Source organism: Cyanistes caeruleus, chromosome 1 (genome assembly GCF_971803275.1).
Source record: "Cyanistes caeruleus chromosome 1, bCyaCae1.hap1.1, whole genome shotgun sequence".
In the NCBI taxonomy this organism is placed as follows: Eukaryota; Metazoa; Chordata; class Aves; order Passeriformes; family Paridae; genus Cyanistes; species Cyanistes caeruleus.
The window spans coordinates 95,580,058-95,598,058 of record NC_141701.1 but is presented as its reverse complement, the minus strand read 5'-3'; the positions used below and the strand labels follow the sequence as shown (position 1 = coordinate 95,598,058).

Below are 18,001 nucleotides of genomic sequence, written 5' to 3'. Positions count from 1 at the left end.
GAAGGAATCTGCACAGCTCAAGTGCTTCTCATCGTTTAGTCAAATGACTGTATCAATGTGATAGAGTCAAGCTGTTATGCTAACAAGACACCAGTCATGCCCTAGTCGCTGACAAAAATGCCATCTCCCTGAATATCTCATTTCTAAGAGATTTCTAGTTGTAGATCCCATCTGAATATTATATTTTCATTGTTTTTTCCTGTTTTTTTTCCCTAATATTACACTACCTGTGTGCTGAAAAAGGCTAAATCTCTGCTTTGGAACACTTTGCGACATAACACCACACAAAACAATGGTGTTTTGTTGGTGTTGATGAGGAAAAAAAAACATTTTTCACTTAAGTGATTCCAGTCACTTGAATTTTAATTGAAACTTCATTATATAATTGATTTAGCAATTGTATAAATTCCTTTTTTCACAAGTCAGCTCTACTGAGATGGATTTTGCTTGAATATCAGTAATGTGTTTCCCAAACTGTAATCTGTCTCCTGATAACAAATCTGAAAGCTTCTTTTCTCAGGATTTCAATATTTTTTGTAGTTAAAAAATAAAATCTGTTACTTCTGAATGATCTTGGTGGTGTAAAATACTTTCAAGTCTCTTGAAATAGCTGAAATAACAATAATTAATCTCTTAAATATATTTCCAATAACACATGTAATTATTTTTTTTAATATTCTGAAATCGTTTGAGATTCTTGATCATTGTGTGTACGTAAACTAAATTAGATTACCTAATCATGGAAAGCTGGGCTACTGTATGTAATGACTATTCAGTGTAGTTACTTTTTCCTACCTGATGATGCAAATCCTGTGATGGAAAGTTTCATGGCAGATGCTGTTTACGGTGCAGCCAAAAATACTCAGAGTCAGGTTAATTATTACTTGGTAATAATCAACTACTGTCAACAGATTAAGAAGATTTACATTTATCTTAACATGTTCTGCTTGGAGTGCTAAACAAATGTATAGCTTGTCAAATATGGCAAGGTGAGGAAAACATAGTAGGTCTCTTCTGATAGCTGGACACTGGACCTATTGCTGCATTTCAGCTTGCCTGTAATTAATATTATTCGTTGAAATTTGGATGCAGCATTGTCCCTTCTTAAAATCTGGTTGAATGGGCAGAAATATAACATGTAATAGGGAAGAATCATGGTTTCTCAGACTGGATGGTAAGCAAAGCTTATATTTCTTATTTGGAAGGAAGGTAGAGCTTGAATATTAAAACTCGCAGGTAATACACAAGGTAAAACTGAATAGAAGGGTTTGTAACCAGCAACATATTCCACTCTTAGGAGGAAATGTAGTGTTAAAAAGAGAGAAGCTTTATGCAAAGGCACAATAGTCTTGAATCAAAGCTGTGATAATTCTTCAGAAACTGACATCTTTTATAGAGTTGTTAAAACACAATAGGTCTGGTAGACTAATTAAAATTAGTTTTATTTCCCTCCTTACAGGTGTCTGGTACAGATACCTGCTAAGGTATCCCACTCCTAAGAAACAGGAGAAGAAATTAAATACAGGACCAAGCAATGAGTGTGTATGATATTAATGCCCAGGAGAGGATTATTTCAGGCAATGTGGGATCATAACTAATGAGCCAGTAGAGTAAAACTGAGTGAAGAAAATATTCTCATGTGATATGGTTAGTTTACTTGGAACTTGTGCAACTCTTTGGAGCTCTCTGGCTATGTGTATTTAAGATCATCTTTTCTGTGCCTGTGAACTCATACCTGTTTCTAATGGTTCTGTAAGACTGGTTTAGTGAAAGCAATACTGTTGGATTGATTCTACAGAGACCATAATTCTCTTTGGAAAAAGTCACATTTATAATACAATGCTGAGTTCTATGAGTTTGTGCTTGCATATTGCCAAGTAGCAAGAGATGCAGCAGTTCTAACTAAAAAATAATTGAAGATTTTTTTCAAAAAAATCTTTCCTTTCCTTATTCCTTTTTTAAAAAAACAAAACTTAGGCATCCCTTTAGTGGACGTAAGACTCTTTCTGCAGCAGTAGTAGCATTTTACCAGTCTTGTACAGGTTGGAGTATGTGACTGATTTTTTAATTTTCTTTGCATGTTTAAACAGCTTAGTTGAGACTATTCTGTAAATGTAGCAAGCTACAGTTCTCTTTCCTTTGTGGAAACTGTTTGAATTGATATTAGTCTTTTTCCTACTCTGAAGTAATTGGAGGCCTTTTAATTTTGGTGTATTATTTTATTTTTTCTAAAAAGAGGCATTTAAATGTTACAGGAAGAGTCTTAGAGTCTAATAGTAAGTCTAATTTACAGAGGTTACTTGCAGACTGTAATTTGTACTTCATAAGTATTGTATAAAAGTGGAACATACTGTTCATTTGTTGTTTGTGTATATGTGGCACTCATGCCAGTTTTATTTTGCAGACAATGGTACTTGGACTCAGCTGTGGCTAGTGTCAGACTATCATGAGCATGGATCACTCTTTGATTACCTGAACAGGTATACAGTAACAGTGGAAGGAATGATAAAGTTAGCTTTGTCCACTGCCAGCGGTCTTGCTCATCTGCACATGGAAATTGTTGGCACACAAGGTAATCTTTCAATTACTTTGCTTTTCATGTGGATAAAACTGGTTGGTTTTTTTAATGACACATAAGTAGCTCATTCTACTCTGATGATTTCCAAGTTAATAGGACTTCTTAATTTGAAAGGCTTTTTGCCTTCCTTTCTCTGGTGTTGTGATGCAACAGTCCTTCCTACAAAAAACGATGTTAAAAGGCACCAAGTCATGGTGCATGTAGCATCTTCTTAACTTGGAATTGATACAAAGTTTGAGGAGGATGTGTGTGCAATAAATACTTGCTGGAAGTGGGAAAGGAGCAAGAGTGGTTTAATACAGTAAACACAAGGCACTTTCCTGAACAGCTGGACAATCTACAATGAATGATTTCAGGAGGTACCCTGGTGCACATAAAGGTCAGAAATGGAAGGAATTCTGTAACTTCAAACAAAATTTTGCACCGGGCTTAGAATGAAAGCAGGTTGGTTTGGGGTTTTTTTACAGCTTCTATTTTTTGCCCTTACAGGCAAACCAGCAATTGCCCACAGAGATTTAAAATCAAAAAACATATTGGTGAAAAAGAATGGAACGTGCTGCATTGCAGACCTGGGACTGGCGGTTAGGCACGATTCAGCTACAGACACAATTGACATTGCCCCAAATCACAGAGTGGGAACAAAAAGGTAAAATCATTTTTGTGATGTGTCAGGCAACTTTTATGATAACATGCTTTGGTTTTTCATGTCCCGTATAAATTTGTGTTGGTAGAAGTATAAGCAGCAGGAAAATGTAATGGTAGATAGAGTTCTTAGGCACTTCCTTGCCAGCTGGTATTTTAGCTAGATGGTAGGCGCTTAAAAAGCACGTTCAATGTTGGCATGTGTAAAATACTGCAAACTTGCTAAGTATTGTAGGGCACAAATATGGATTAAAATAAGAGACTTGATGACTGATGATTTTACAGACTTCAGTGCTCTTTCTTTCTTCTCCTTGCCATGTGTTGCATGGAAATGTTACTTGCAGCCCAATCAGGAGTTTAAGACAGGATTATTGACAGTGGCAGTAAAAGTATTGTCAGTGACAGTAAAAGCTGTGGTTTCACTGTGAAGCCTGTGTGGTAGAACATACAAGATGCAGAGTCTTGGACACGGGTTGTCTTGGAATCACATTTTTGAGAGAAATGCAAGAAGTTAAAACAGTCATCTTTGTCATCTAATACATAAATAGAATCTTAAGTGGATGAGTCAATATAGTCTCTCTTAAAAGCTTTTTCTGAATTTGGAAATACAGGTTTTTCTTGCCCTCAGAAGAATTCAGAGCTGTTTAACTCAGTCAGCACAAGTGCAGTAAAACTTACTGTCAGTAATTTATCATCAGTGAACCTTCAGGCAATAGTAACTGGAAGCTATAAATAAATTTCCCTTAGTAATTCATGCAGCTATACAGCATACAGAGATAGCACTAACTGAACCACAGCAAGCATTCTGGATGTGGGCAACTTTTCTTCCTTCTCATGCCTATAGGTTCAGTGCTATGTCAAACTGGAGTTTGGACATTGCTCACAGAGAAATGTGTGACAGCCAAGCCCATGTAGCTTAGCAGTGTTGGAGAAAATTGTGTTGTTGTCCAGTCTTCAGTTTATATGTCAAAAATACTTTAATATCATTTTAGTAAGCAATATTGTGGGGTGGGGGTTGATTGGGGTTTTACAGTGAACTAGGATGCTCCTTGGGCTGTGTCTTTTTGGAAGGGAAAAAAACGCTTAAATATTATTTTAAGGCTCAATTAACTACAGCTTTCAGAATATGTACTGAAAATTTGTTTTACTGACACATACATTGCTGAAGTTATTTTGTGCTAAAGCTTTGCTGTACTAGTCCTTTGCCAATTTTAAAAATACCACACAAATGGTCAGATAAGTTATTTTCTGAACTACTCCACAATTATAAGGTACTGAGTATTATTTCTTCTTAAAGTCTCCAGTAAACAGGAGGCTTACTTAGAAATTTGCCTTTGCAAATTTAGCTGTGTGCAGGGCACACATGCCATGTGTGATTTTGATTTTTCTACTACACCTACGTGCAAAGAAAAATGATGTACAAATCAGTTACTTTCTTTAGTCTAGTCATTGGAGAAAGCATCCTTTCAGCTCTGTTTGCAGATCCCACTTCCCAGATCTTTTCTTGCCTAGGCATTATTAAATTGCTTGTTAATCTGCCTTACGCTTCTTCACAAGGGTAAAGCTGTAGAAACCCTTGCTTGCTGCAGTGGGCAGCAGGAGGACTAAATCTGTTTCCCCTTTTAAAGGCATCAGTTATTTCTATCTCTCTGAAAATGGTTCATTCTTGTAAGAGGCTTAGACCCTTCTTCTTCCTCTTGTTCATTCTTAGATAAGTAACTGCACCTCTGATTAATTTTTCATAGTACAGTTCAAGTCTTACCTGTTCAGTGACAGTTTTAACTCACACTGATTGCCACTGCTGGTACCTCTTCTGCACATGGAAGCTCTGTGTACAAGTTCAGGGAGATTTGATGAACTCTGTGTTTTTCTAATGATTGATGTAAAAATGTATGTCGAGGGAGCAAGCAGACTTACTCCTGTGTGAGTGATCAAGGCGTTGAGTCAAACTGATGATCCCTCTTTCTGACTGAATTTTCTGACTTCATTTCTTTTCTGTTCAGAGGCTTAGCTTTACCAGAGGGGTGAACTTTGTGTGCTTTCACAGCTCAGCCTGCAACATAAAGCAGGGAACATGAGCTTTAAACTGAGAAGGAAATAGAATCCCTCTCTCACTCCCTGAGGCAAGTAAAAAAAATCCTCATTCTCCTTCTAGTTTTTTTGAGATGTGTGGCCCAGCTGTTGCTTTTGATAGTTCAAGTAGTTGTGCTTTAAAAGAAGTTTGGCAGCAAATTCTTACCATGGCTAAACTTCTCTGAAGTTTACCTAAACAAATTATGAGCAGAATTGTACCTTATAGAGTACATTGATGAAGGGAGACGCCACACAACATGTTGTGTACAGGTCTGTTTGATGACATGAAGCTCCCTATAGGTTGTACAAGAAATTTAGACAACTAGTACTGAGCCTTTGGACTAAGATGGGAGAAAGAGATCAGAAGGCACCCAAAGTTTGGCAAGACCATGCTCAACATACTTTGTACCCTTCTTTGTAGACTTATCCCTTTGTTCTTGGATGATATTGAGCTGCAGACCTTGCTCAGAAGGTCAGAGTTGCTCTATGTAAGAGAGTTGCTCTCTCCAGAATCAAAGATACTGCTTCTGCCAAGCAATGCATTTCCAACACATAAGCTGACATGGAGATTCCTACTTCTGTCCCTTTTGTCTAACAGCCATGAAATGGCTGAGCTGCTGGCCTCACTATACTACCTCCTTGCCTTTTGCCTCTCTTGTTCCAGCAATAATCTCTCTGCAGTTATTCACCATTTTGTGTCATGGAAGCCAAAGCCAATCTAAATGCATTGATGGAGGACCGTGGTAAGAGGTCAATTTGCTAGTGGAACTCACATGGTGGGGGGGAGGATTTTTTTGCCACATTCAGGCCTCCTGTGGTCTTTCCAGTTTAAAAGCCTTGCTCTTTGGATGGTTCACAAAAGTCAGGACAATCTCATTTATGGCTTGTTTAGTGTTTTTTGTCAAAGCTGACATCTTGCACCAAGGTTGGAGTTTCTAGTTTGTTGTCTTTTCTCCATCACTCTTTTCATCCTCATGTCAGCTTAAGATAGATCAAATATTCTTTCTGCTGGGCTCCAAGATAATCACTTACAGTGTCAAGCACATGAAGTATCGTAAGAGTATCTACTAATGCAGAATCCTTGGAGAGCATTCACCACAATCTTACATTCTTGATTAAAACATTTTTTATATGGGTCAACTGGGACAATTTGAGAGCCTTGTCCATATCAAAGACTGCAACAGTGCTTAATATTCCACTTCAATAAATACGGTCAAAGTAAGCCTTGCACTCAACTTCACACGGTTGTCCTATGTTTGTGCTGTGTTTATTACTTGTGAGGATTTTTGTATACCTTAGAGAACTCTCATCTCAGCAAACTTTGTTGAAGTTCTGCATAGTTCGAGACAAATGCAAGTCCTGGTTGCATTTTTTTTGCTTACCTTGATAGCCATTGCTTCCTTGCGTCCATGTAATATCTGTAAGACACAGGAGTGCTGAGGGAGCTCTGAAAGGTGTGATAGTCCTGAAATTTGTTTTTAGTAGTAGGTCTTGTATTCTGCCTACCATCCCTGGTACTAGAAGAGAAAATCCTACTATGTTATTGATGAAAGGAAACAATGTCTAGGCTTCTGTGGCTGTTCCTGAGGTAGAGCTATTGCCTGGCACTGCATTCCACACCAGTAATCTGCACATGTTGCTTTTTTACCAGGCAACACTTCTCTTCAAAGCCCAGGTGCCACTGTTGGCCTGCTTCATTGATATGTCAGCTTGAGACTGCTGGGGTGATGATGTGGAGAAACACTGAATTCTGCTAAACAGCACACTCTGGATTTAGCTATCAGAACCCTATCAGAATGAGAAAGCAGTGCTACCACTGATGCTGACTTGATGCAGCAAATAACATTCATTCTTTCCAGCAGTCAGTAGGGATACTGCTGTCAGTAGCTCTTGTGGTCAAGTCCACACTGACATTTTGCTTGATGCTCCCACGTCAGACTTGGCTACCAAACCATGGTACCACCACTTGGATGCCATGACCAGCTTTCAGGCCTTGTTTCTTAGGGGAAAGTTAGTTACAGATTTTTCTCCTTGCAGGACATGTGGGATAAAGCAAATTCATAAGTGCAGTTGTTAATTTGTAACCCACATATGATATACTAATTTTAACAAAAGCATGATTTAGGGTGGGACTTGCAGACTGTATGATGAAGCATCAGATACTAAATGATAGTAGGCCTTTGTTCTCAAGAAATTTTTAACAGCACTGGTTTCTTAACCAGCACTTCATGTCTATTCCTGCTTTATGCTTGTTAGGGGATGTTTTAAGTGGCTGCTACAATTTGTCAGGTTACAGGAGCTGGGGCTTCCTCTTGTCTGACCTCTGGAGCCCAGCTGGTGTGTTCCAAAGGGCTGGGGCTCCGTTCATCCGAGGCCTATGGATGTGGCTGCCGCTTTCTTCCTTGGAATCCGACCAGTCACGCTCAGACATATACAGTACTGACAGGGCTGATTATACAGATTGCTATGCACCGTGTGCTGCCTTCAACACCCACATAAAACACTGTCAGAACTTGTATAAAACACAGCTATAGACAGCCAAGTCTCCTTCCTTCTCTTCAGCTGATCAGGATTGAACTTCATTAGTGAAAGTATGTACTCCCTTCTGTAGCCTCACAACTCCATGCACGTTTATGAGCCTCTCAACCATCCATTCAAGGCTTGCTGTGTCTAATGCCCTTTCCTGTGCTCCATGGATCTTGGACTCCTCAGCTGGGTTAATGCACAGCAGTAAACAGCTAATGTATTCATATGGATGCCTCTGTGCATGGATTCCCTCAAATATCAGCATGGGCCCTTCCCCTGGCAAATCTCCCTGCCTGGGTGCTGGCTAGACCAGCTTGAAAGTTGTTAGTGAATTACAGCCCTGCACACCAGCTCTGCAGGGTTGGGGGAAATGCAAACCTTCTGGCCCAGCCCAGCAACTGGCACCCAGGCACACAGACCTTACACCCTGTGACTCCACTCCAGCTGCTGGTGCTGAGAGACCCTTACTCTATTGTTCTCATCCCCTTTCTCCTCTGTAGTTGGTACATGTAAGCTGTGATGTTGAGGCCTGTGATCCATGGTCTTATTTCAGTAACTGAAATAGACCTACTCATTTACTCCAGTTGCTGGCACCAGTGTTTCCTTCTCCTTCTGTCAGACTACAGCTGCTGGGCCAGAATTCATTCAAGAATGACCACTGTGTAGTCTCCCACAGTAACTCCAGATACCTGCTCTTGCCACTGCAGATGTGCTCCTAGGACCTGGAGTTGAGCCCCTCCTTCTCTCAAGTTTCAGCTTCATCCCTGGTGCTGCTCCACTTGCTAGACCTGAACAGACTCATGTCTGCCTCCTGATGCTGACATGTTCTTAGAGAGCGCATGCATGTGAGCTTGAGAGTGAGATTGCACAGAATAGTTAGGATTTGATAAAATAGGGTGCACTGGTGGTGAGCATGTGCAGACTGGCAACCTCTTAGGCAACTAGCCCCTTTGCTACCCTTTTCTATCTGTTGCCTCACTACTTCTCCCTTTCTCCTGAACATTCCTTTATAAGCATTGCATAGTTGCACAGGCCTTCTTTCAATATCCTCAATCCTAGTGTTCTTGTTTCCCACTTATTCGCAGTCGCAAAGTCCAGTCTGCATGCACCTCTATAAAGTTATGCCTGGAGTTTCTTAATAGTCTTTCAGTGAGGAACTAGAGACTTTTGGTCTTTGTCACCATCTCAGTTTTGCCTTGTCTATCAGGTTTATGGCTCTATTTGTTTATTATTTCACATTTTACTTATTCCCCCTATTTCTCTGCTTGTTTCTCTCAGTTTTACTTAGCCCTTTACATTGAATTGTCTCTGACTGGATGACCTTAATGAAGCAGATTTTTCTTTATCTCCTTTTCCCCAAAAATATATTATTTTGTATTTGAGCTGATCAGTAGTGCTGAACTTTTTCTACTCTTTAAGTGTTCATGAATTTATTTTTTTTCATACAGGTACATGGCTCCTGAAGTTCTAGATGATTCCATAAATATGAAACATTTTGAGTCATTCAAACGAGCAGACATCTATGCAATGGGATTAGTATTTTGGGAAATAGCTCGGCGGTGTTCAATTGGTGGTACGTGGCAATCTTTGCAAAATGGGACATATTAAGGAATTATAAGTAATTTAAACTTACTGAGGTTCTGAAAACAGTTTGCTCAAAAAGCATTGCGAAGTAATAGCCAGTCTGTCTCAGACTTTCTAATTAATGCTTGTTAACTAATTAATCTAGTTAATCCTGTAAATGATAACTGGTCTATTCAACCTCTTTCTAGACTGACAAACCATACTTGTTGAAGAAAATAGGAAATATTTTTGTCTATTTTAATTTTTCTGTCTAAATATTTACATAGAGGGGAGAAAAGGGTAAAACTTGTACTCTTGAGAGCAAGGGGCAAACACAAGACCTAGCTATAATGTGTTCAGATCAATCTATACCTTATTTAAAACGAAGCATACTGTTATAAATCATGTGATCTGAAGAAGCATGTTTTAAGTATAGCATATGAAAGAGTTGATGTAGTTTATCTCTCTTCTAATTTTATAAATTTTATAAATTTTAGATCCATCAAGGATAATGTAAACACTTCTAAGGTGTGGTTAAGGATTTTTGTTTATTTATTTGTCAGTCATTTTGATGTAATTTTTAAAAATGAAAAACCAAAAACTGGTAGGGTACTGATAAGGAACACGGTAAAAAGTGAAGAATATGTAATCCAGTGTTAGCTAAAATAAATCTATTTTCAACCTGTTACAGGAATCCACGAAGATTACCAGTTGCCATACTATGACCTCGTTCCTTCAGACCCTTCTGTTGAAGAAATGAGGAAAGTTGTGTGTGAACAGAAGTTAAGGCCCAATATTCCAAACAGATGGCAGAGCTGTGAGGTATTAACTAACCTTGCTAAAGCTGCTTTAATGGACACTAGAGCTTTTAGTGATTTCAGAGGCTTAAAAACCATGTCTATTGTTGAAGAGAGAAGAGCTGCTTTTCGGAGAACTTAATTAATTTCCTTCTAATCATTATGGTTTTATTAAAAGCATTGTTCCTTGATTATGCATAAGTATTTAAATGTAATTTCATAGAAGTTAATAGCTAACTCTGCATGGGGGATTCTAGGATCCTTTCCTGTGAAGCATAGATGATGCTAATATAAATTAGAGCTAGTCTGAATTACATTACTAGGAAGCATCATTGCAAATAAATTGTGCTGTGTCTGGCTGGGATTGAGTCAACATCCTTCATAGTGAGCTCCACAATGTTGTGACCAAAACAGTCTGATAGCATGCTGATGGCTTAGCTGTTGCTGAGCAGTGCTTGCACAGCTTCAAGGCATTCTCCATTTCTCAAGTCATATAGGGGTGGATAAGAGTGTGAGGGGGAGCAGAGCAGGGACAGCTGACCCAAACTGGGCAGAGGGAATACTCCACAGCATTGCTCTGGGAGCCCAGCAAGGGCTACAGCCAATGTGCCCTGACTCACAGCTTGAGGGGAACAGCTGCAGTGGGCTGCAGGAGCAGTGAGGCACTGATAAGGATGGGGTGCTTTGGAAACAGGAGGGGGAACCTGGGTTGTGGCATGTGGGGAATGAATGCATGGCTGAGATAAGAGGTGGGCAAGAGTGCACAGGAAGGAGAGAAAGGTGATGAGTGCACCAACAAACTGTGAGACAGGAAGTTATTGGGATTGAAATGACTAATGTAATACAGCTTTTGTGGTATTTTGGAATGTAGAGCTGCTACTTTATTTCATCTGCCATTTTTGTTATTTGCTTTGTTACAAATAACACACAGAAGCACTCAGATTTCAAAGAATAGCTGTTTGAAGGAAAAAAACACTTATCCTTGCAGAGCTTCAATATGAGGAAGACAGCTCATGAACTTAATTGCTATGCATTGAAGTAACTTCTTAACTGCAAGTACAATTAAAAAGTGTGTATTTTTGTCTGATGTGAAAATTCAGAAAACAGTTACAGACAGGCTACTACTTTTCATTTAAGTATTTTTTCCATGGACCAAAAGTCTACTGAAAAATATCAGTTTTGCTCTGCAATGTTTAGAGAGCTTTACTTTTCTGTGAATGAAGTAAGATTTTTTTTTTGTTATTAATTTTTATTTTAACAGCACACTCTCCCATGCAGCTGCAGTACTAGTAGTGGACTTCAGAAATGCCTGAAGAGGCAGAGCAGCAGTTACATGGGCTACACAGGAACAGCAGTGCATATAATGAGTTGTGTTTCCTTTGCAGGCATTACGAGTGATGGCAAAAATTATGCGGGAATGCTGGTATGCCAACGGAGCCGCTCGGCTGACAGCTTTGCGCATTAAGAAAACATTATCACAACTTAGCCAACAGGAGGGGATCAAGATGTAATCCTGGATTTGCTATCGAAGAACACTGTAAAAATCCCTATCTGCACCAGAGTGGCGTGTTAAGAAGGTTAATTGTTCTACCTCACTGGGGGAACAGAAGGATATTGCTGCCTTTTAGTACTTCATAGGAACGTCACTTACTAGGATTTTTGTGGATGTGCTAAACAGTTGTGTTGGGTCTTTCTGTGCACTATGAACCTCTTTCCCAGGTTACTTACAAAACATCATGTAATCTAATTTTGTTAATCTGTAATTTTTTTTTTTTGGGAAGCTAATAGCTGGTCTTTGCTAGTTAACTGTGCTAAAAGTAGGAGGTCACTTCTAAAATGAAACTGGTTCACTATATTGTTCTACAGTGCATTGATGGTTCTTAAAGCAACTTTATTCCTGCCTGGTACATTGACTACTCTGAACCACTGTCTCAATTCCTTGATTCAGATTGTGAATGTACTACTGGAGTATACTTGCTAGCTATTAAGGCAGTGCATCTTTTGGACTCTTACCTTGACTTACAAATTGACCTCATTCAGTTGTGGGAATATAACTTATGCAATTATACTTTATACATGATTACTGGGTGTTTTTCCACTTTTTCAGAACATTACATTGCCTTCAAAATAGATTGTATTACACCAGTAAGTGCCACTTTTGAGTCTTTTAATGCAAAAATAGTAGGGATGTACAAAGCCTATGGTACTTTTGGTTTCAAAAATACAAGTTAAAAGTTCTTCCTTTGGCTAGCTAAGATCTAAATCTCACTCCTTGCAACAGTGAGTACATAATTGATAGAATATCTTCAATTTTACCAAAATCTGACTCTTGAAACCACTGTAGGAGTTTTAAATAATGTAAGCTAGTAAATTTGCTGTCATATTTTGTAATTGTCAAGTTATGAGTCATAATTATGTAGATTTTTTTATCAAGTGGTACTTCCAAAATGCTTGAAGTACCTATCTATTTCAGAAAAGTAGCAAGAAAAGTAAAATGTTGAGATTTTGCTTCATTAAATAAGTATGAAAAGCATATTTTTTGTGCAGTTCTGCTGAGTCTTAAGACTCAAAGAACAATATTTGCAATTACACAAGGATTAAATGCACCTGTCATTAGAGAAAAGTTATTTGGGCTTTTGTACTAGACAGTTCAAAGCTGCTTATAAATTTTATGTGCATGTATGTTGTGTGTGCCTCATACACAAAGTGGTGAGCTAGAGAAGGTGGTGACCTGCAGGTCTTTGGATACAAATATCAGGGGATTCCAGCAATCCTTTTCATTTTAGAAGAACAAAGCTTATGGTGACTTGTGTTGTCATAAGAACACTGAAGAATATGCATGGCTTTAGTCAAGATTTCCCTGTGTTTTTAAGAGTATCAGAATATTTTGATAAACTTACTTAGAAATCAGATTGCTTCCTGCCCAAATGTACAGCAAAAAAACCTGCTGTTACCGTGATAATTTTTTCATTGCAATTTTAGGAAGAGTCTGGTTGACCTGTGGTTTCATTGATGTCCAAAACAGTATTTCAGTATGTCAATATACTTGGTAATTAATATGCTGCCTACCCTGCCACTCTTCAGAACACATCAGTACCCATCCCATTACGCAACACTTTACCTTGGCTTCCTTTTCATCCCTCAGCATAGAGCCCACTTTTGTTACCAAGATGGTAGCAGTGGCAGGGTGGTTGCTGGCAGAGCACAATCGAGGTTCTGTGCCATGGTCTGTGATGTGTGGCAGCTAAAGCAAGAAGAGGAATGAGGCCCAGAAAGAGGAGGCTACATAGGTGTCACGAGCCTTACCCAAGAAAAGCCTTAACACATAATTTTTGTTTATTCCATATTCTTGCTTTTCCATATTTCCATATGCTTGCATGCAGATAAATGATGTCAGAATTACAGATCCTCTGAGGTCAAACTGCAAATAACTAAATGCTTTTGTCAACAACAAAATTGATGAGTTTATTCATACTGGAAGACAGTATCCAGGAGAAAAGGGAAAAGTAAGAGAAGCTCTTAAAAAACAATTGGGCTTAAACATGTGTACAGCTGTCATGTTTGTGTTTGTTTGGTGTTATCTGACAAGTCAAGTTTATGTCCTTCAGGCCTCTGTCAGTCAAAGCTGGATTAAAAATGACCTCATGTAGGTATTTTAAATAAACTCTGCCTTTGTGCACGTGGACAGTTGTGCACCACAGTTTTTCAACTGACTGTTCAAAAAAAAATGTTTGACTATAAAGTGACTCCCAAGCCTATCTACTTGACAGCCTCTCTAGCAAGTTCTATGTATCCATGCAGATACTTAAAGAAAACAGGTCATCATGAAAATAGGTCAGGCTCTCCCTGCAAGTTTCAAAGACTTCCTAGTTTGCAATTTAACAATTTTTATTTTGTAACTTTGTTACATTTCAATTTTTTAAGTGTCCTAGGGTCCTTACCATAGATACAAATGGTACAGCTCCTACTTCAGAAAAACCAGGCTACTGGATTGCTTCAGGTATCTGTAGTAATTTTGGTGGTAACAAGAGAGCTTGCAGTATAATTCATCAAATAATTTTTAGTGGCTTTTTTAGCACCCACAAAACCTTATCACCATAACATTTAATTTCCTAAGATATACCAAACAGCTCTGTTGCATTTTAAAGAGGATATACAGCAGCTGAACCGCATCATGGCACACAGATGATGCTTTGTTCTCCTGACTTGCTAGCAACTGTTCTTGCTTTGTTCAAAATATAGCTTTGTAGTAGAAGCTTGTAAAAACAAAGCACAGAAGGATGCTTGACACACTGTATGACATAAGGAACAGTATTTTAGAACAACCTCGTCATTCCTGCTAGGCTGCAGAACAGGAAAATTCTGAATAGAGCTATACGTATCCTCAGTTCTGACACCATGACTTAAAGCTTTGTTCTTCTTTTCCATTATATGAACTGAACACCTTTTACAAAGGCTGTGTCTGTATATATTATGTAACTTTAAATGTTACCTGTGTAAGATCATATCTTATATATATGGACACAGGTACACATAAGTATTTTTTAAATTAAGATTGTAATATCACCAGATCTGCTCTTGGAAATCCAGGGGGACCAAAATATTTTAGCATTCAAAATATTAATTTTGTATCATTTCAAGTATATACCAAAACGGTTTCTGATTATTACTGATGCAAATGTTTATTGTAAATATTACATACGTTATACATTCACTTAAGTTTTGTGGATTTAATCAACTTTATATTTTAGTAGCATTGAAGCCTCAGTTTGGTTTACAGACATGTGATCGGATGGATATGGACATGGAGAACAAGGAGCATTGGAAATGGTCTGATGCTGAAAAGCCTGAAATGTCATTTTTGAAATGCTGGAATTCTTCAGGGACCTTCCAACCTTAAAAGCTGGAATTCTGGGATGTTTCTCAAGCAGACTCTCCAAGTATGACACACTGTCACCCTCCAATGGTTCTGCTTGTAATCCTAAGAAAGACTTTGTATATAAGTAAAGACATTGGGATTGACTGTATGGGGACATGAAGGTGTCAAATGAAGTAAGAGGCTATTTAATTTTTTCAGTAATGGCTCTGAGTGTGATTGCCATGAAATTCACCTTTTAGTTAGCTCCTTGTTTATATTGTGCCATTGAAATGATTGCAAGGTGTTAATCATTTTCTGTTTAAAAAACAAGCAAACAAAAAAAAACCCTTCACCGTATCCATTGCTTTAAACTCAAATTACCTCTTAAAAGACCAAGGTACATTTACCTCATATGTATATAATGTTTAATATTTTTCAGAATGTTCTCAAGGTTTGCAGTTACATGTTTCTAGAAATATGGGTATTACTAAATTTACAACTTCAGTGGTACTAAGTGTATTATCTGGTGCCCCAAAACACTATTTTCTGTATTTTATTGTATTAGCAAGTTTGCTGCTTTGTCACTGTAGCACCTGCCCTTACATAGCTGTGTGGATACTGCCTTGTAAATTTTACTTTTTGGATGATTTGAGGATCCTGTACAGATGAGTGTCACTTTTTTAAACCTTACCAAATTGTGCATTTCCCTTACATTTCTGAAAATATGTATTGTTATTTGTAGAGTATACATTTCAATGGATTGTAAATAGGATAGTAGAAGAGTGGATGCTTATGTTAAGTGCTAACACTACAGTAGAGAGATTAAAGCAGTGAAAATAAATAACTTTTTTCAAAATGCATGAGTTGTCTTTTAGAACAAGAAGTTGCAGGTAGATATGGGTTTGTGTGTGGTGTTCCTACCTGCTAATATGTGGGTTTTCTGTGAATTCCTTTCCTCAGAAGGAGTTTCTTCTAGTACAGAAATGCTGAAAGGATTTGCTACCACCAAGGCAATCCACCTTATCTGTGCTGTGTACATAATGATAAAGTGCCTGCTCTTCCTTGCCTCCTACAGTAATGTTGGTATAAGAACATTGCTGCTGTCTCTCATCTCCTGGACAAAATTAGTAATGACAAATTGTTCCCTCTCTACATTTACATTTGTATAGAAATAACATTTAGTCTATTTTAGTCTGTTTAAGCTGCTCAACACTTCAGTGCATCCCAGAACTGAAAGTAAAATCAGCTTCTGTTGGAGTGGATTGTTTCTGTGCAAACCTCAGTTTCAGGCTGGTGTTACACTTCTGAAGGAAAGTGGAGATTTAGACACAACAAAAATAGGACATCTTGCCCTCACATAAGTTTAGGTTTATCCTTCAGTTTTGGCTCAGACAGAATTACCAAAAATTACTTCTTCCAGCAAGCTTTCTCCACAATGGGAAGCCATAAGGTGTCCAGAGATAACCAATGGTTATGTATGTCAAAACGCTGCATTCCCTTCAAGTGCTTTTAGAGGAGCTATGATGATTATGGATGAGAACACATCCCTCTCCCATGAGCAGCTAAAGGAAAGCCTTTGCTACCCCTGCAAGCAACCAAAACACAGTAAAATCCTGAATCTTTCTACTGCATTTACTAGCAGAGGAAATGTGTGGCCTGGAACTAGGTTAGCACTGTTGCTGTCCACCAAACTTAAGTTTTCATGAAGTAGTTTTCTTTGTTTCATGCTTTGAGGGCCTGAGCCTAACAACTGAAAATTCATAAACTGCAACCAATCACCACAAGTAACTGAAATACGTGAGGATGTCTTAGGATCATTTTAGAGGAGACACTGAATTTGGGAGCTGTGCATGCTGCTTTGGATTGCAAGTTGGCACAAAGAGTGGCAGACTTTCAGCTGGCTGTTTTGCCCAGCATAATTATTTTTTTAACTTTTAAAGTGTGCAGCTGTTGAAAGGGATTTATTTTAATACCCACTGCAGACAAGTAATGAGTATTTTCTGTAGGTGCAGAATAACATAAGAGTGTATAAGCAAACCAATTCAATGCAGTACCAAGTAAGTGCTACAATTTTCCTTTTATCGATTGTTGTGACATTGGTAACTGATGTACAGTGATGTACCCAGTATCTGTAGTATAGCATAAGAAAATAGATTCCTTTTAAATAGGAAATTGTAAATTCCAAATCTCTCACTCAGTGCTCTTACTAGTTTTTTTCATCTATCCAGTCAAGCCATAATGTTTTAACTGGAGCTAAAGTGTTCATTGTTTTGCTGATAAAGGGTTACTGGAACCTCACACTGCATACCCCCTTACTGACATCATGGGCTGCTGGGGTTCTGAGTCTCATAGTTCTACCTTGGTGTGGCTGGAGTTGTTCCCAAGTCTTCTAAGTTGGAAAAAAGAAACCTTGGCACAGCATTTCCTTTGTCAGCTTGCCTGGACTGCAAATAAAATCCAATGGTGCTCAAGAAACCCACCACCCTTAAGTCTTCCTCAGTTTCTTGAAAATAAGATTTAAACCCCCAGTCTATGAGATTAAATGGTACCTTAAATCATTACCTCTTTTGAGAAGAAAAAATAAAAAAGCCAGAGCAAACTCTACTGAGAGGTTCCTATGCAAGATTGCAGTGTTTATTGGTATTAAATGAACTCTCACTGGAGATGAAGAGTTGACATCCTCAAAAATGTGTTTCTAATTAGCTCAATTGGGAAAATGAGAAGAGCTCTCCCAGCTGCCAGTACCAGAAAGTCTGTGTAAGCAGTTAAAGAATCAGGCACGTAATACTCAATTTTATATAATGTCAAATATATTTATGTATGTTTTTAAATGAGGGGTGAAGGATTTAGGAATATCCCTTTAAATCCAAGCAAGACTTAAGGGGCTGTATAGTGAAGGAAAAAAGGACAGCCAAAGGGAGAGGTTTAGGTGACCTCAAGAGGAGTGAACATGGAAAAATAGAG

General features: G+C 38.3%; 1 protein-coding gene across 2 annotated transcripts in view; it reads left to right on the top strand.

The window, feature by feature from the left end:
• The window catches only part of TGFBR1 (transforming growth factor beta receptor 1), a 33,515-nt gene extending 17,622 nt beyond the window's left edge, over nt 1-15,893 (top strand). For both annotated transcript variants that reach the window (XM_086843374.1, XM_086843379.1), the window contains exons 5-9: nt 2,405-2,572; nt 3,068-3,224; nt 9,268-9,392; nt 10,074-10,204; nt 11,565-15,893. In XM_086843374.1, coding sequence (XP_086699500.1) covers nt 2,405-2,572; nt 3,068-3,224; nt 9,268-9,392; nt 10,074-10,204; nt 11,565-11,690 — 707 coding nt within the window. In that variant the 3' untranslated portion in view covers nt 11,691-15,893. The remainder of the gene's footprint in view (nt 1-2,404; nt 2,573-3,067; nt 3,225-9,267; nt 9,393-10,073; nt 10,205-11,564) is intronic.
• The last annotated feature ends 2,108 nt before the right edge of the window (nt 15,894-18,001 follow it).